General features: G+C 39.9%; 1 protein-coding gene and 1 long non-coding RNA gene across 2 annotated transcripts in view; one reads left to right on the top strand and one right to left on the bottom strand.

Moving 5' to 3' along the window:
* The window catches only part of LOC117258135 (uncharacterized), a 45,408-nt gene extending 37,209 nt beyond the window's left edge, over window positions 1–8,199 (top strand). Inside the window, exons 3-4 of the long non-coding RNA XR_004501754.2 lie at window positions 5,313–5,395; window positions 7,936–8,199. This is a non-coding gene — a long non-coding RNA (uncharacterized LOC117258135). The remainder of the gene's footprint in view (window positions 1–5,312; window positions 5,396–7,935) is intronic.
* Window positions 8,200–9,904: 1,705 nt separating this feature from the next.
* The window catches only part of lmo1 (LIM domain only 1), a 31,573-nt gene continuing 24,617 nt past the window's right edge, over window positions 9,905–16,860 (bottom strand). The window contains exons 3-4 of the mRNA XM_033626633.2: window positions 11,841–11,966; window positions 9,905–10,416 (exon numbers count right to left, since the gene is read on the bottom strand). Of these exons, the coding sequence (XP_033482524.1) occupies window positions 10,311–10,416; window positions 11,841–11,966 (232 nt within the window). The 3' untranslated portion in view covers window positions 9,905–10,310. The remainder of the gene's footprint in view (window positions 10,417–11,840; window positions 11,967–16,860) is intronic.

Consider the following 16,860-nt stretch of genomic DNA (forward strand, 5'->3'; position numbering starts at 1 on the left):
TTTACTTGGTTAATGAGCATTTCATAGATGATTCATCAGAGGTCTGGACATGACATGACATGACATATTTACAGGTTGTGACACTGTGGCTACACAGGAGGCATAGCGTGAATGACAATGATCACTAAGTCACAAAGAGGTCACCAGTACGTTTTGTTGGTAATTGCTGTAAATTGTTATTGCTGATAATTGTTATTGCTAAACTTGAGCCAACAACAGTGGTTTTATTAAAATGTTGGTGTTTGGGGAAAAAAAGAACATTTTTAAATGCTTTTTTATGATGCAGGGGTTGTTTGAATATTGGAGTGTTTTCTATCATTTTAGGTAATTAAATACATTCATAAAGCTTTAATAAAATTACATGAAAAAGAGTTCTGGTTGCTGACAACAAAGATTGAAAGAACCACTGGGTTGAAGGAAGGTCTATAGCACTGTATGTCAGATTTATGTTAACTTTATAGAATGTGGTCTACAAAAGCACATTGTCTCAGTGTACTGCATTGTGTACAGCATAATGATGCAAGTGAAAAGAACCACTGGGGCTGTGATTTTTCAAGCATGAACACATGGTTTGTGCATTTGTGAAGCAGAGTTGTGGATAAATTAATCTTTTATTCTAGTTGTACAGTGAACGAGCCCTTACTTTGTTCACTTGCAAACAGAATGCAAAACTGATACATTCAACAAACTGCGCCACACTTTCCCTTTCCTGTCTCACTCTGTCATTCATTCACATATAGATTATACCCCAGTGTAACTAGTAGACTTTTTGATCTCTCAGCTTTTTTGGACATTTTATACATGAAATGTTTCCACCCAATCCCTTAGTGTGTGCATCCCTGGGCGCATAAGGAGACTGCATCAAAGCAGAGAGATAATCAAAAATAATATACAGTATACATTCTCTCCGGATCATCCATACTCAACAAGGTGATGCGCGCGCTCTCTCTCTCTCTATTCTTTACGAGAGGAGAAAATTGCACATGTAATAAAATCCAATTTTGTATTTCATTCTGAGAACTACAATAAACACAAAACAAGCAGTAAATAAGCTTTTCAAAAAGCTGATTACCAAAGCAATTTATTGCCAAGTCCAGGGCTGTGTTAAAGCAGAGCAGTGCTGGAAAGTGGAGGGGCCCACATTCCAAATCTTCTCTCCCTCAAGCTCTTTGCCTTCCACGTTATTAGCCGGGCTGCTTGGTGAGGAGCCAATCTGATCAACTTATTTTACTATATAATGCTCCAGCTCCTGCTGAAAGCAGTTAAAAAAAGGATTGTGATTGAGGTCATCCTTGCATCCATCACGGTGGTAAATGCTGCTACGTTTATTACCGTGGTCATTTTTTCCCCCACTGTTTGGTTTCATACACGGTAGGGACAAAGCTCAAAAGACATAATGCCATTTTAATGTTTATATTGAGCTGATGTATCTGAATTATATCAAACACAGCCGTCCACAGGCCATATGGTCTAACCATGATTTGTTGTCAGGGTTTAAATGTTAATAAAGTGGATCACTACTAGGCTAGGACAGTATCTAATTTTTATACCTTGCTACCTTACTGAAATTTCACCTCTGTATATGGTATATGACACTATTCTACTTTCTCTTTCAAAGAATGATGACTTATTGAATTGCCTCTTTAACTTATTGCTAAACACACTTCATTCAAGCTAACCAGAAACAAAATAAAACTCACCAAAACCACCTTAGTTAGACTTTTTAGTCATTTAGTCAGTTAGTCCACTGTTCCAACAATAACTAACTCTGGTTTGGTCTAAATAAATCCTTAATTCACCAAGTTAGATGCGAAAATATGCCGTTTTCTCTGCAGTATGTCTCTCTGCTGTTGCTGGCCAGTTGTTTACAATCCTGTAACGTTATCCCTACAACCACCAGCATCCAGTTCCACAAGAGACTGACCTCTGGTGGTGCATGGTTTGCACTACATACAGTGAGTTCGATAGTAAGAGGACCACCTGTAGTTTTGATAGTACTAAAAAATCATACAATCAAGATTTCCAAATACCCTGGTATACTGTAACACTGTGATACCCCCAAGCCTACGCACTGCCAACCCAAGCGCTAGAAAAAATGTTGGCATTGACTGTTTCTGCAAACCATGTATTTGTAACATTTGCACATTATTATGTAGCAGATACGTTGAAACTTTCAACATCGCTGTGGTTAACATGTGGTTAGGTTTAAGCACAACAACGCTTGGTTGTGGTTAGGAAGATGTTTTGGCTTAAAATACCTCATTTTAGGGGCCCAATCCTGGCAGAAAAAGCAGTGATGTGTGGCAAATAAAACAACAACAAAAAACAGCTGCTCTTTGGGCCACAATCTCAGTCACAGAGCAGCGATGTTTTGGTAAAAACTATTCCTATTTGTGCCTAAAAAGCCACTGAAAAAACAGTAACTGGTCGCCACCAAATACCCATGCTTGGCTCCCAGGAACCTGCTGGGAAGATGAAAATGACTCCCTAAATCAACCGCTTTACGCCATCCTCCTTCCGCTCCACCTCCAGATGACGGTCAGCTTTGATATTAAATCACTTTACAAACGTTGATATGATTGGTATAAAATGTTCAAATGGAACTTATTCATGGTTTTGTGGATACACACAATGCCAACATTTCATCGTGGTGACTGGGCTGTCACTACAGTATATATGGACTCTGATTTAACCTGCAGAGAAATGTACTGGTGATACAGTGTTGCTGTTATTAGACATTCATCAGGTACCCTTTTAGCAGAATCCATACACATTACCACAGTGAACCCATCTACTCGCATTACGGTTTTACTCTCCCTGTTTTAGTTATGCCACTTTTGTTCAGGAACACTGATAAAGTACAGTAATTATGTGGAAAATATTTTAGGGTTTTTGTCTGCAGCATTGTATGTGGATATCTTAAATTAGCTCCAACTTTAGGTGGGGATTGAGCAATGAGCAAAAAGTAAAAAGTCTGCATAATATTTTTGAATATAAATTGAGGCACTGATGGCACAGGAGAAAATGCTATGTGGGGATTATTCACAGTTATATAATGCTAGGAAGAAAACCAGGCGCTTCTCATTTTGGTCACTTATCCCTCATTGTAAAGGTCTGTATATTTCATTGCTGGTGCAGCAGCTTAGGGGATACATTTCAAAGCAGCAAATAAAAATTGGCTAAACTTCCAAAATTAGCACTTCAAAGTCAAACATGATTTGCAGCGAGGGAAGGGGTGGAAGGGGTGGAAGCAGTGTGACTGTGAAAGTGCATTTGTAAAAGCTAACTGTGTGTGTGTGCGTGTGTATGTGTGTGTGTGTGGCGGAGCTGATGTACAGAGTTCAGCATTAGGCCTTAGAACCAATTTCTAGGCAAATTGGTTTCATTTAAGAATGAGATCACAGAGTAAGCAAACCTCTTTCAGGGCAAGTTCATGCATCTGTAGCCATTTATTTCAGTTTTATATGCATTGCTTGGCAGAGGCTGTTTGTAGGTAGAATATGCATAATCTTAGCCGTGGGCACCATGCTATAGTTAACGTGTTCACATTTACCTGTTATTACCATGAAGTTTAATAGTTTCTTCCATTTCATTGCATTCTGTCAGAAAGAGCTTCAGCAGTAATTTAGTATTTTGTTTTCTATATTCCTTCCAGCACTGTTGTGGAATCAGTGCTAATCAAAGCCACATGCAACTAATTGCCCTCTCCAGTCTCTCATAGCCCAAGCAGACCCATTAGGCATCAATGGAACATATGTTGGAGTTTATGAGTGGGTGTCAAAATCAGTTTATTTTCATGGAGAATAATAGTCACTTGACCATCGTTAGCATCTCGGCTCATATTTTCATTTATTTAAGATCACTGTATTCACCATGTTTTAAAACAAACGCTGTAGCTTTGTCTCTGAGTCTGTAAGGTCACAACTGTCTGTGTGAAGGATGGCATAATGGTTCATGAGTAGAGAATACAGATTATTCATTCAAATCGTTATATAATAAACATTACGCGTACAGACAAAAAAATACATCAGTTAACCTCATTGGTATCAACGTCTCTTTTTTTTAAATGATCAGCTGCTTTTTTATTTGTAAACACAAAGAGGCCATATCCCACGTATACCCACGTAATGATGGCAGTATATCCAATACTGAATCATTCCAAACAATTAAATTTCCCCTTGTTGTTTTCTATTCAGTGGCAAAGTACAAATCATCCTCTGGTCAGGATAAATATAGTCAAAATGTGATAAACAGGCAGTGAAGGACTCAGTTCTCTGACACATGCACATAATTGCACTTTTGCCCCTTTTTGCACAGCCATACTGTTTTTAACTCTGATTTGTTTGAAATGTTAATTTAGGGTTAGATGGAACTACCAGTCCGTCCATCCATTCATCACTTTGGTCCATCTTAACATATCTTGACAACTACTAGGCTGAATGGATTGCTTTGTATTGTTTGCAGACATTCATGATCCCCAGAGGATCATATCCATATGGTAACCATGACATTTTCCTAACCTAATGGTATTGTCGTAGCCATGGGCAAATATTGTTGAAAAAAAGGTAAAAATTTTGCCCTCGAATTAATTGTTGTCCTTAGGGATGGAAATTGATTAGATTACATTGATATCAGTGCCATTATTGACTTTGTGTATCAGTCGGGCTCTTTATTGATTCAGCAATTGATTAATAATGAATTTTCTGGGATGGGAAAAAGTAGGCCTACACAGGTTTTCAGCATCAACGCAACTGTTTTATTATTTCAAATTTGCTAAGCCTGCCTGCATGTCACTAATGTAATCCATCCATCCATTTTCGTAACTGCTTATCTTCTTGAGGGTCGCGGGGGGGCTGGAGCCTATCCCAGCTGACACTGGGCGAGAGGCAGGGTACACTCTGGACAGGTTGCCAGACTAGGGCTGACACATAGAGACAGACAACCATTCATGCTCACTCTCACACCTACGGCCAATTTAGAGTCACCAATTAACCTGCATGTCTTTGGGCTGTGGGAGGAAGCCGGAGTACCAAAAGAAAACCTGGGGAGACACGGGGAGAACCAGGAACCCTCTTGCTGTGAGGCGACAGTGCTAACCACTACACCATGTGCCACCACACCACGGTGCTTACCTAATGTTATTATAAGATTAAAATATTGTTATAACATAACATAACTGGGGGGCTGTGGCTCATTTGTCAGTGTCAAATACATGGCATCCCTGGAATTTAAGCCAATGTTTTGTAGAAAGATGTTCCAGCATTATGCTGCTGTTTCAACCCTAACATGTACTTGAAATTGTTATTTTACAGACATAACAAGTAGTTGTCATCTGTCTTCATGAAATGAAGCCACACTTTGGACCATCTTTTCATCTCTACAGTGACTTGTTATTGTAAGTTTCCAGCAACATAGACACAAGACTTTGACGTCATTGTTTTACAGAGCACATCTGTTGGAAGAACATGCTGGCCGAGATAAAAGGAATTGATTACGATTACGATGGATCAGACAATTCTGGACCAGTTCTCAATCTTAATACCTAGTTGTTGTTGTACATAATCTGCAGTTTAACAGAATCAATGTTCTGTCTAGTGATAGGTTTGTGTCATGGCAGTAAGATCTCTAAGTGAAGGTCCCATTGGTATAACAAGTCTGTTGGGGTATATTGTAATATCATTGTCATGCTTTTTGATTATAGACAGAATTTGATATCTTGACTTGTAAAGAAGGGACATTTCCAATCTTCAAACTCTCTTCCATCAAGAAAGTAGCGTTCTGTGGGTTGGAATGATTGTCCAGAGCTGTTATGCAGATAATGATTAGAATTTCCCACATGGCAATAATGAGGTTGATTCCTCACCAAGAGTTGGACACCACACCAATTTAGAAAATACACTGGCAGGAGGCTACTTTGAATATTACCTGTAGTAATCAAAATGCACGGCCTACTATCGGTTTCTTCTCCCAAAAAACTCTCATCCATAAAATTAAATTCAGTATAATTAGAACTGTTGCAGTGTTGATGGATCCAGAGTGAAACAGAATCAGTAGTTTCACTTAGAAATTTGGCAGCCTTTCCACTTATCTGCCTTCCTTGTGGTTTTTATTCTATGTGCACTCTTTATGACCATGCTCTGCTGACAGCTGTCCCTATGTCAATATGAATGTCTGTCAAGAGAGATTATACATCACATGAATCGAGGCAGATAATGAGCAAGAAGGAAGGGCACTTTTTAACACCCCCTCGTGTGCAACATATGACACAAGCCAAGCTAATTAAGCAGATGCCATAATGCAGTAATCAGGAACACAGAGGAGGTTGGAGAATTCACAAACTTGAGTCATAACAGCACAACATTTGGTGCTTAAGAACTTCTCCACCAACACAAGCAGATGGGAATGCCAAGCTGCAGTGCATGTGTATTTATGTGTGGGAGGATGTCTGTGTGTCATGTTTTGTAATTTTGTGTGTGCATGTCTGTTTGTTTCTACCTTATTTTTTGCGCGCATGTGTTTTATTATATAGTTTGGCATTAAAAATGTGTTTGTGTGTACGGGCACTCGTATATAAGCCTTCATGTGTCTGTGCATGACAGAGCACACACACCTCTGAATCTGTTTGTGTGTACGGATTTACAGCTGGGGACAGTGTTACCTGGTGAGGTGTTTTTCTCATTATTTTTCCGGAAAATGAGCAATCAGCCATATTGCACGGAGCCTGATTGTTTCCCTCTGTAAATCAATCCAGGAATTGCAATTAAAATGTTCTCTTATGTAGTATAATTGATGTCTACCTAATCCTTTATTTGCACACCTGCCGGTGAGTCTGAATTTTTAATGAATTTCTAATTAATGCTCTTTGCACACTTGATTTATGTGTTAGCAAATTATATTGCTGTTCTGTGTCCTGCTAGTAGGAAAGCGCCTACAGAGTGTCACACATGGGTTGAAATCTGAAGTTTGAGTTTTTTCACTCAAAAAGGAAGAAGAATACTGTGTTGAAAAATAATAATAGACAATAAAACAACGGAGGTTTGACAAATTACCTGTTTATGACAGTTCTGTAATTGCTGTAGGCCTTTTCCCTCTGAACTGAGCCTAACACAGCAAGCTGTATATTCCAAATTATATCTGTATGAGTTATTGAGCATTAACACAGGTAGGCATGATGTGCTTTTAGAGCATAGGTTCGATCTAAACCTCCAGCAGTGATTTGATCTTTTAGACCAGCATTACACTCACTGTGCATTGGTGAGCAGCCCTGTCTCCTAGAAATTAAGTTTGCACACAACAAATATGAAACAGCAAATACGTTTTGAAGGGAAAATACAGAGCAAATTACATTTTCATTAACGTAATGAGGAAATGTTGCTAATTAATGTCTCTGGCAAGTTGCAAAAAGTTGATACTGAACACATCTTAGTTGTTTTCCCCCAAAATCTTTCAACACAGTATCCACTCATAGTAAATACAATGTTATTTTTGGTACCTTTTTTTATGAACATTTAACCAAAATCCAGATCTTTCCCCAATCCTAACTAAAGTGCATTTGTTGCCTAAACCCAAGACAAGATTCTGGACGCTAACTCAAGGTTCTGGTGTCAAAGTCCTGCACTTGTGCACTCGCTATCCTCCCCAACCATTTCCTTCCGAAGCCTACACGGTACATGAATGTTTTTGTTACCTGAAAGAAACATCGTCTCTGAACATAATCCAGGCAGCAATTATGATTATGTTGCCACAACAACATAACAAAGAAAGCAGTTTAGTAACATAGAAACAGAATTTCTAGGAGGCAGGGTTGCAGTGAGAGAAAGGTAGCACACAGTTTTCCATGCACTTCATGACATCACATTAAATCAAAGCTAGTGATGCAAGATGACAAACTCTGTGTCCTTTTTGGGTTCTCAGGGTCTAACATGTCACTTACAGGGTCCGGGAACATGTGACGTCAAACATACCAGAGTGTAATTAAAGGCTACAGACCTCCATCCAGACTGATGTATGGCATATTACCTGTTACTGAACTTGAACTTAAATAAAATGGATGATGTGATCTAAGAGCTATTCATTTTTCCAAGCTACAGCCATTTGCTTTCTGCTTAGCTACTTTTTTTCTCTCTGAGAGAATGATGTTTGTTCTCTCTAATTAGTTGTCATAGTTTCACCATGTGAGAAACATGGCTGTTTAATTTTTTTTTTTTAATTGTAACATGACAGCACTATGGACATTTTAAGGCAGCAGAATTAATTAAAATTGGCACGAAGTGGCTCTAAAATGTGAAACGTAATAAGCTGAAGGTGAAGCAATTAGTTATTAATCATGTCGTCCACCAACAGAAAGTCAATCAGGAACTATTTTGATAATTCAATAATAATTTCAGTCATTTTTTCCAACAAAAGTGACAAACATTTATTACTTTCCTCTCTTTTATTGTGATGAATTTCTGCTTTTCTCTCCAAGTATTTTTGGGGTTTTGGGCTTTTGGTCACATAGACGTCAGCTTGGGCTCTGTGAATTTTTTTTTACATTTTGTACTCAAAGCTATTAATTGATAAAATAGAGTATAATCATTAATCAGTAATGAAAATCACTGTTGATTTGAGCCTTCTTATAATTTTTAATTTAATCTTTTAATTTTATATACTTTATTAATCCCCGAGGGGAAATTCAATTTTTCACTCTGTTGTCAGTTACACACAGGTCCGAACACACACATGCACAAACTGGACCTATACATGCACTAAGTGGAGAGATGTCAGAGTGGGCTGCCCATGACAGGCGCTCTGAGCGGTTGGGGGGTTCGGTGCCTTGCTCAGGGGCACCTCAGCAGTCCACGCTCCATATTTTTGGTCCAGACGGGGACTTGAACAGGCGACCCTCCGGTTCCTAACCCAAGTCCCTATGGACTGAGCTACTGCCGCCCCCTGGCTATTTTTTATAACTGACTCAGCTTCTTGTGACCCAAAGCCAAGATTAACTGTACATGACCAGTGGAATAACGAAAGAATGCTGCACACTTGTGTCACCCTGCAGTGACAGATCTCTCTTACATGTTTTTTGTCTATAAAAGTAAATAAGATCTGTAAAATATTTTGATATATCTGGAAGAAATCACGGGTACACACTGTGCTAACTTATTAATATATAGCGATGTATCATCAGCATCATGTTATCAAGAATTCGTACCCCGTATTATTAGTTGCCAGTGTCAGAGTAAAATAATTGCTTGATTAATTCATACAAGTACATGTAACAAGCAAAGCCATTGATATGAATTATCACTTGAAGGATCAGCTGAATATCAGCCAGCTCCACCACACTTAGTATATCGTCAACTGTTGGTGTGTGTATCAGAAATAACCTCATCAGATAAACAGCCAGTGTCACACAGCTCCATTAACAAGAGTCTTCTGGGAAGAGTACTTTTTAATACAGCTCTGCACCTCTGTTGCTGATGAGTTTGAATGAGCTCAAACTCAATAAGCATTTATTTTCTCTCTAATTTATTTGCTGTTGCATTTCATTTCCAGGCCAATTCACCCTCATAATCAGATGGCAATTAGTGAAGCATGAATCACGGGGAGCAGCTCAGCTTAACTCACTCCCTTTCATGACACCTGCACGCTCACAACAACACAGTTTGGAGAAGCATTCTTTTATTCCAAATAAAATCTTATGTAGTTCATTTTAAACAGCATTTCTAATTCCATCAGAACTCTGTAAAATGTAATAAAACTTGTTTTGTTGCATCATGTTTTGAAGAAGGACTTCAAATATATTTTCTCTTGCAAAGCTTTTTATAACGTTGCCGTTTTTGGAGACATGATTACATATCAACACATGGGCTGACTTCCTCCGACAGCTTTGGTTTTGGTGCAAGAGAAAAAACTCACTATGAACATTTAAGAATCTTTAATTCACACTAGTAATAAAATTGCATTACATTTCATAAAATAAATGTTCCAGTTTATATATACAGAGAAAACAGACTGTACATACCCTCCAATGAACCATTTCTAAAAGGAAAATAAAACAAACCGGAAACAAATTTCACAAAACATACAAGCAATACAGTGCTCAGCTAAGCAGGCACAACTGTACATCAAAATTTGTAACTGCTCAGTGTTGGGGTGTGGGAGGGGCAAAAAGTTGAACATTTACAATAGAGTCCTTAGGGACTGATAAAGGGGTCTTAAAAAGTATTGCAGGCAAGCAGACAGACGCTTGTCTTTTTCCAAGTGCAGCAGAACATCCATCTCGTGTGTAAAGTGTGGAGCCGATTGTTGCTGCCACGAGGTTCCAACTATTGAACCTGTGTCTCAAAGCTCCCATTCAGCTGGCCCTCCTCATAGTCCATTTGACACAAAATCATGTTGTTTTTTAGGAAAAACTTGTCCCCCACGCAAAACCTGTCGGCAGAGAAAAACAAACAAAAGCAGAACTGTTGTTAAAAACACAAAGACGATTACTGTTGGCGTTATGACAAAGTGGTGTGTGTGTGTGTGTGTGTGTTGACTGGCTGACTCTGCTCTGCTTTGCTCTGGCAGTGAAAATGTTGCATTTAAGATCAGCAGGTAATGATGATTCTGTTTGATTGCGCACATTTGGTTCGAGATGTTTTACCTGACGCGTGCTGACACTGCGCCTCATCAGATCCAAAGCCTGTTTTGATGGTCATCATGAATGTGTGGCTTCAAATAAAAGTGGATTAAAACCCTATCATTTCAAAGCTACCAGACACAAGCACTGGCGCCCGATGAAAGGCAGGTCAACTCTCCCCGGCCTGGCAAAAAGGCGCTGGCACCACGGGAGTTTCCAAGGAAACTCTGCCATAGGGTTAGCTTTTCACACACCAGTTTGGTTCCAGTGCTCGAGAATGTTTTTTCCTCTGAAGTCTCGGAGTCAATTGAAGAGGGAAAATAGCACATAACAGCCTGCCTTACTGATGTTCTTCTCTGTGCTGCTGTTTGTTTGTGTGACACAGTGGAGACAGCTCCATAATGTGACTGAAGGGGAGTGAAGATAAGAATATAGCTGAGCATAGCTTGGCTTTAGTAATGAGCCAAGCTGGTAAAACAGTCACGGCCATGGCAATGCTGTGCCAGATGAGACCTGGCTTCATGTCTGCCAGCTGAGAAGAGAGACTGCAGTCATAATTCCCTTACAGCAGGTGTTCACTATGGTAACTGAATCTGGCCTGCAGAAGGTTAATGGGCTTGTGCTGTGTGGAGGAACAGGGTCACAGCACCCCTGACAAGCATGCAAAGGACGTTCTGCTCCCAGAGTGGTGCCATTACTGACAGTATATTAATGGGAAAAAGCAATATTTGGGTATGTCATATTCTATGTGTATCATACCATAGGCTTTGTGCTCACTCCAATTTCATAATAAATCCTATCGCTAAGGAAACACCATTTCACCTGTGTAGGTCCGTTCTCCCTTATGCAGCAACACACCTCTGGAGGACTTTATTTTTGTAGCTCCTGCACCTCCTCGAACACATAAGAACAGGAGCTAATTTTACATCGCTCTGGCTTAAAAGATTTAGAGAGCTAGCCACAAGCACGGACAAACTGCTGGCAGTGTGTCACAATAGGAAACAATTAGCAGGGCATTACAAATGCAATACCGGAACCTTTATTTTTACAACACAGGAAGACAATCCACTTTTTTAAGACTTGCTCAGTGGTCTGTAATAATATAACAAGACAGAAAAGGTGTTGTACCTTTAGAGAGTTTCTAATATTTAAGCTATTGGACATTTTAACGCTCCAATCATGTTTATAGAAAAAAAAGGCAATATTGTTGTGCAGTTATGATCCCCATTCTTACCTCTGGTTACAAAGCTGACAGGCAAAACAGTCCAAATGGTAAACATTATCTCTGGCTCTCATCACCATTTCAAAGGCTGGGATCAGTTTACTGCAGGCTGCACAGTTCCCTGTTGTACCAAAGAGCCTGAAAGACACAGAGCACAGACGGAGATTAACCCACCTTCCCTTTACCTTGATGCAATAAAAAAGCAAACAAAAACGTACTGACAGCAAGAACAATAGCAGCAAAAAAGAAAAAAAAAAAAAAAGGCTGCAATGGAAGGGAAAAGAGGGCGAAATGCGTCGAATGTAATGCGCAAATCTGTCTTGGCACCCACTTGGTATTTTTGTTAATGAGAGTTACAAACATAGATCTTTAATTCTTGGCTAATGATCTAATTAAAATGATCACATGGTTTTAATCTCCTTCTTCAAAGAATTCCCCCTCTTGCACATTACAAAAGCAACGAAAACAGGTCTGAAGCAAACCATTTGAATTGTTGAAAGTTTTCGTCTTTCATAACTAAAACACCTAATGAGTCTATCTTCAACCAAAGCCGGCTGGATTTTTACACAGGAGGCTACGTTCTATAATGTAGTCATAAGTTCAAAAGATTTCTGTTACAAGGATTCAGGCTCAATCTCTTCTCTCTCCTTTTCTCCATCTCCCTCTTTCATTCAGAGAGGAGCCTGAGACAGTGATGGGAGATGTAACCTTGAAGAGTTAACTAAATGTTTCACAGCGAACAGACTTGCTGCTCAAACCCCGCTGCTGCCGCTTGTTTAGGCTTATTAGATATGAGCCAAATGATAAAGGTCACAAACAGAGCAAAGAGGCACTGGTGTAGATCTCTTTTTTCTCCTCAAAGCAAAGGAACCTCAAATGCTTTTCCCAGTCAGATTTACATTTTCATTTTCCAAGCGCCTGCCCCTATGTTTAATTTGGAGATTCTGAAGCACAGATAGATTTATATATTCTGCAGGAGGAGAAGGACCGTTTCACAGCTTTGCAAGAGGGAATAAGGCAACAGCAGATTGCCATTCCAACAGTATGTTAAACACTTTTCCCCCAAACTTGTAGAGGCTCAGACAGAGGAGTCACAGTGTTGATATTCTGCCTCGTTTATGCTAGTCCCATTCAGTTGCTTTCACCTTGTTAAAGAAAACGTCTATCCAGCAGCCCTGCTTCTAATTAGGGGCCACTGCCCCAGAGGAGCAGGAGAGACAGAAACAGAGGGAGAAAGGCTGTTATGTTCCATGAGAGGGATTCACACGGTGTTAAACAAAGACATTGTTACAACTGGTTACTGTTTCAGTAAAATACTGCATGTTCTCATACAGTAGACATCAGCCACCCACGGGGCACTCTGTAAAACACAAAGTAGTTGTTTTTGTCTACAGTGAAGCATTTTTAAAAACCGTTTTTTCCTTTTCCAAACATCTAGAAGATTCTCACACATTCAGTATTGATCCAAAAATTGACCAAATATCAGTGCTTCAGTGCTCATTGTTTCCATTCCATAACCCTGATTTCTTGGTTTTGTAACATGATGAAATGAAGGCTTATTCTTTTTCTCTTTTGTGTACTATTCATTCAAAGTTGTCCCCATTAGAGCCAACCCACTGCCTCACACCTGCTGTGTCATCATGACAGTCAAGTGGCAGGGTCTGCTCCAGGTTCCCCACCACACCTGAGCTCCGTACTGGACTCAAGGGTCACACAGTGATGTCTTTTTCTCTCCCTCGGGGGCACCGAGGCTATAAAAGAGCCCAGAGAGCCTCGGCCACTTGCAGAGTCTGACATGCACACACCTGTAACAGCTCGTAGGATTATTCTGACCCTTATCCATTACACCCCGCTGGGCTGTGGACACGGTGCTGACTTGATACATACAGGTTGTGAAAACGCCTGGTGGGGAAGCCCAGCTTGCTGCCGACACTAAGTTCTACCTTCAGTCAAAGCAGTGTGCGACACCTGTGGCTAGTTTTTACCTTTCAGCTACATCTATATTCTCTCTCTCTGCAAACCAATATCCAAATACTGTGGATATATCCACTTTTCCCCCATATTATGAAACACAAAGATATTTTTTGAGGATCGTCTCACCGCAGAGCTGTTAACATATTCAGTCAGCTACTGTAGAGCAAGTACACCGCATTTGATCTTTATTACCCTGTCAGATAAACAGGCTATTTTGATTGACTTTCAAGACTTATTTTATAAAGCTGGGAGGATAAAAACATCAATACTAAAATACCATAAATAACATGTCTTGTTTTCAATGACATCATCACACTAAGTAGTACTCCTTATAATGAGGCGTTACCACAGCACAGATGGGATTCACAAGAGCCACAAGGGAGGAAGAATGGAAATGAATGTGCATTAAATATAGGCTTTAATAGAACTATAGAGCTAAAACCTGATTATTAGGAAGAAAAATGCAATTAGCACATAGGCTATTATTAATAAAGACAATATCCAGTGGTGTAGTGGTAGATGATGAGGTGAGTGTACGACTAGGAAGATGGGTAAGTTACAGATGAAGAGGTGGGTACAATGGCTTTTTGGCTGATAAGTGGGTACATTGTAAAGGGACAGAGAAAGAGGCGAGAAAACACTTATACCTGTGTATACCCTCCACTAAACCACTGACAATATGTGATTAATGTTTCATAAACAAATAGAGGATGGGTATTGTGGTTTGTGTTCGTCAAACATGAATTTAAACTTAACATTTAGCCTGACATCGCCGGATTTCCAAGGACGTCATCAGATCAGAATGCCTCTGGACATAATTGGATAGACCTACAACCAATCAGAGCAACGAAATATGTCACGTAGCGCTGAGTGATAAACAAATGTAAACAGACTATAGTGTGCAGAGATGAGCTGTGGTGTAGCATCAATGGTGTCATTCACTAAAATGTGCGTAGAAATGTTCTTACTCTAAGTGTGCACGCAAAATCAGCGTTAGATTCATGACACATGCGCACTAGCTTCTTTTGTTCTTATCACCGTATGTGTGTTAGGGAATCAGAATAATTCTTAATTGACTGTCACGCTCCCGTTTCTCTATACAAGGAAATCCATTTGCCTAAAGGTGTATCATGAAGAAAGCGCCGAGGTTGTTTCTACGCACAAATTGATTATGGCTAAGCCCTGCCCTCAAACACGATGAGCCAATCACAGTGCATATAGCCATTCCCATACACTGACATTCTCTGCCTGGACATCCATTGAAATGCATTACAGAAAGTCAGTTTCATTCAGTTTTATGAGGTTTTTCTGAGATTTGAAGTTTAAAAATGGTCAAACGGTGTGCATGGGGTACATGCAAAAAGTGCAAAGTGTCTCCTTTGGATAAAGTTGTGCGGTAACGTTAGACCACAACATCAACTCAACGCAAATAAGATTAACAAGCATGTCTACATCTGTTCTAAGGTAAGTCGACATCGTGTTTGAGGCAACATATTGTCTAACGTTAGCTAACGTTACCTAAAGTTCGCCTAACGTTAGCTAACCTTACCTAAATTTTGCCTAACGTTAGCGACTAGCTGCTTTGCAGGCAGTTCATTAGCTTATTTTGTTCTAGTTTTGTACTTTGGTGATTGTACATCATTGTTAGCTGTTGTTCAAAGGGCTCTAGTTAAGCTAACGTTACCTTCTGGAGCTTAGCTTCATTAACTTATCTGTAATCGCAGAGATAACAAAGGTTGGCAAACATTATGCTGAATGATTCAATGTAAATACTGTAGCACCAAACTAACGGAGACACACTCTTGGTAAAGATGGTAAAAAGGCCATTATCTTTTTCTCATATTCTGAGCCAGAAACCTTAACTTCAGTGGAACAATGCTGATCCTCTATCTTGTTGTCTTTGTTGCCATCGCCATCAAAGACAACAATGCTGATCCTCTATCTTGTTGTCTTTGATGGCGATGGCAACAAGATGCAGTTTATCACACTTACACTGGGACCTGTAAATTTTGGCTTGTAATTTTGATCATTTGTCGGAGTGAGTGGAGGGGGGCGTGGCTTAGCCATAGGTCAATTAAGGCCCTGACACACTAGTGCTGGACCGTCAAGGAGCGTCTGTGAATGTGAAGGCAGTTGGAAACAGCTGTTCGTCACTCTCGTCAAACATGTTTAAACATGTTAACCTCGGGGCGCCCAGTAGCTCGCCTGGTAGAGCGGGCACCCCAAGTACAAAGGCAGTGTTCTTGGTGCAGCTGCTGTGGGTTTAATTCCAACCTCTGGCCCTTTGCTTCATGTCATCCCCTCTCCCTTCCCCCTTCACGCTCATCCTGTCCTATCTAATAAAGGCAAAAAAGCCATGAGAATAGTCTTTAAAAAAACAACCAAAAAAACACATAGGCCTCTGATGCACTCTCTTCTGAAGGCACAGAAGGCATTATCTTCCAGCAAGGTTAGATATCATATCTTAACATCTGCTTGGTGCTAAATCAGAGTCTTTTATATAGCCTACCCTGTATGCCTGTTAATAGGCTATCAATTAACCAGTTGGCTACAAATACATATATGTGCCATCTATGAAATAACACCAGGACACTCCATTTTCATAGTTCAATCTGTTAACTAATAATTACTATGGATAAAAAAAGTTCATGAAGTAGACAAAGTTAGGGAAGAAGCTATTGATTGATCCCAGATTTCTACTAGAACGTTCATAAGCATGGCTTAAGCTCAGATTTATGTGTATGCACTGTTTATGAATGAGGCCCAATATGTCTGTGAACGAGTGTTGCCATTTGTACCATCAGAATTTGAAAATAGTACTTAAAAAGTGAGGTCCACATCTTGATTGTTTTCAGAAAGGCCTCCATGCCACTCCTCTTTACTAAGCTAGGTTTATGCTTGCTGTCGTGTCCCCATCTCAAGGTTGTGTGAGCTACAAATGACGTCATCTTGTATTTTGTGCAAAGTACAAAGGCTCTGCAAGATGTCAGCCATCGTCCGAGACAAACCCCATGATAGATAAACTGTTATGAATGCCGGCCTCTGGCCAGGTCGACTG

Source organism: Epinephelus lanceolatus, chromosome 2, assembly GCF_041903045.1.
Source record: "Epinephelus lanceolatus isolate andai-2023 chromosome 2, ASM4190304v1, whole genome shotgun sequence".
Taxonomy (NCBI): domain Eukaryota; kingdom Metazoa; phylum Chordata; class Actinopteri; order Perciformes; family Serranidae; genus Epinephelus; species Epinephelus lanceolatus.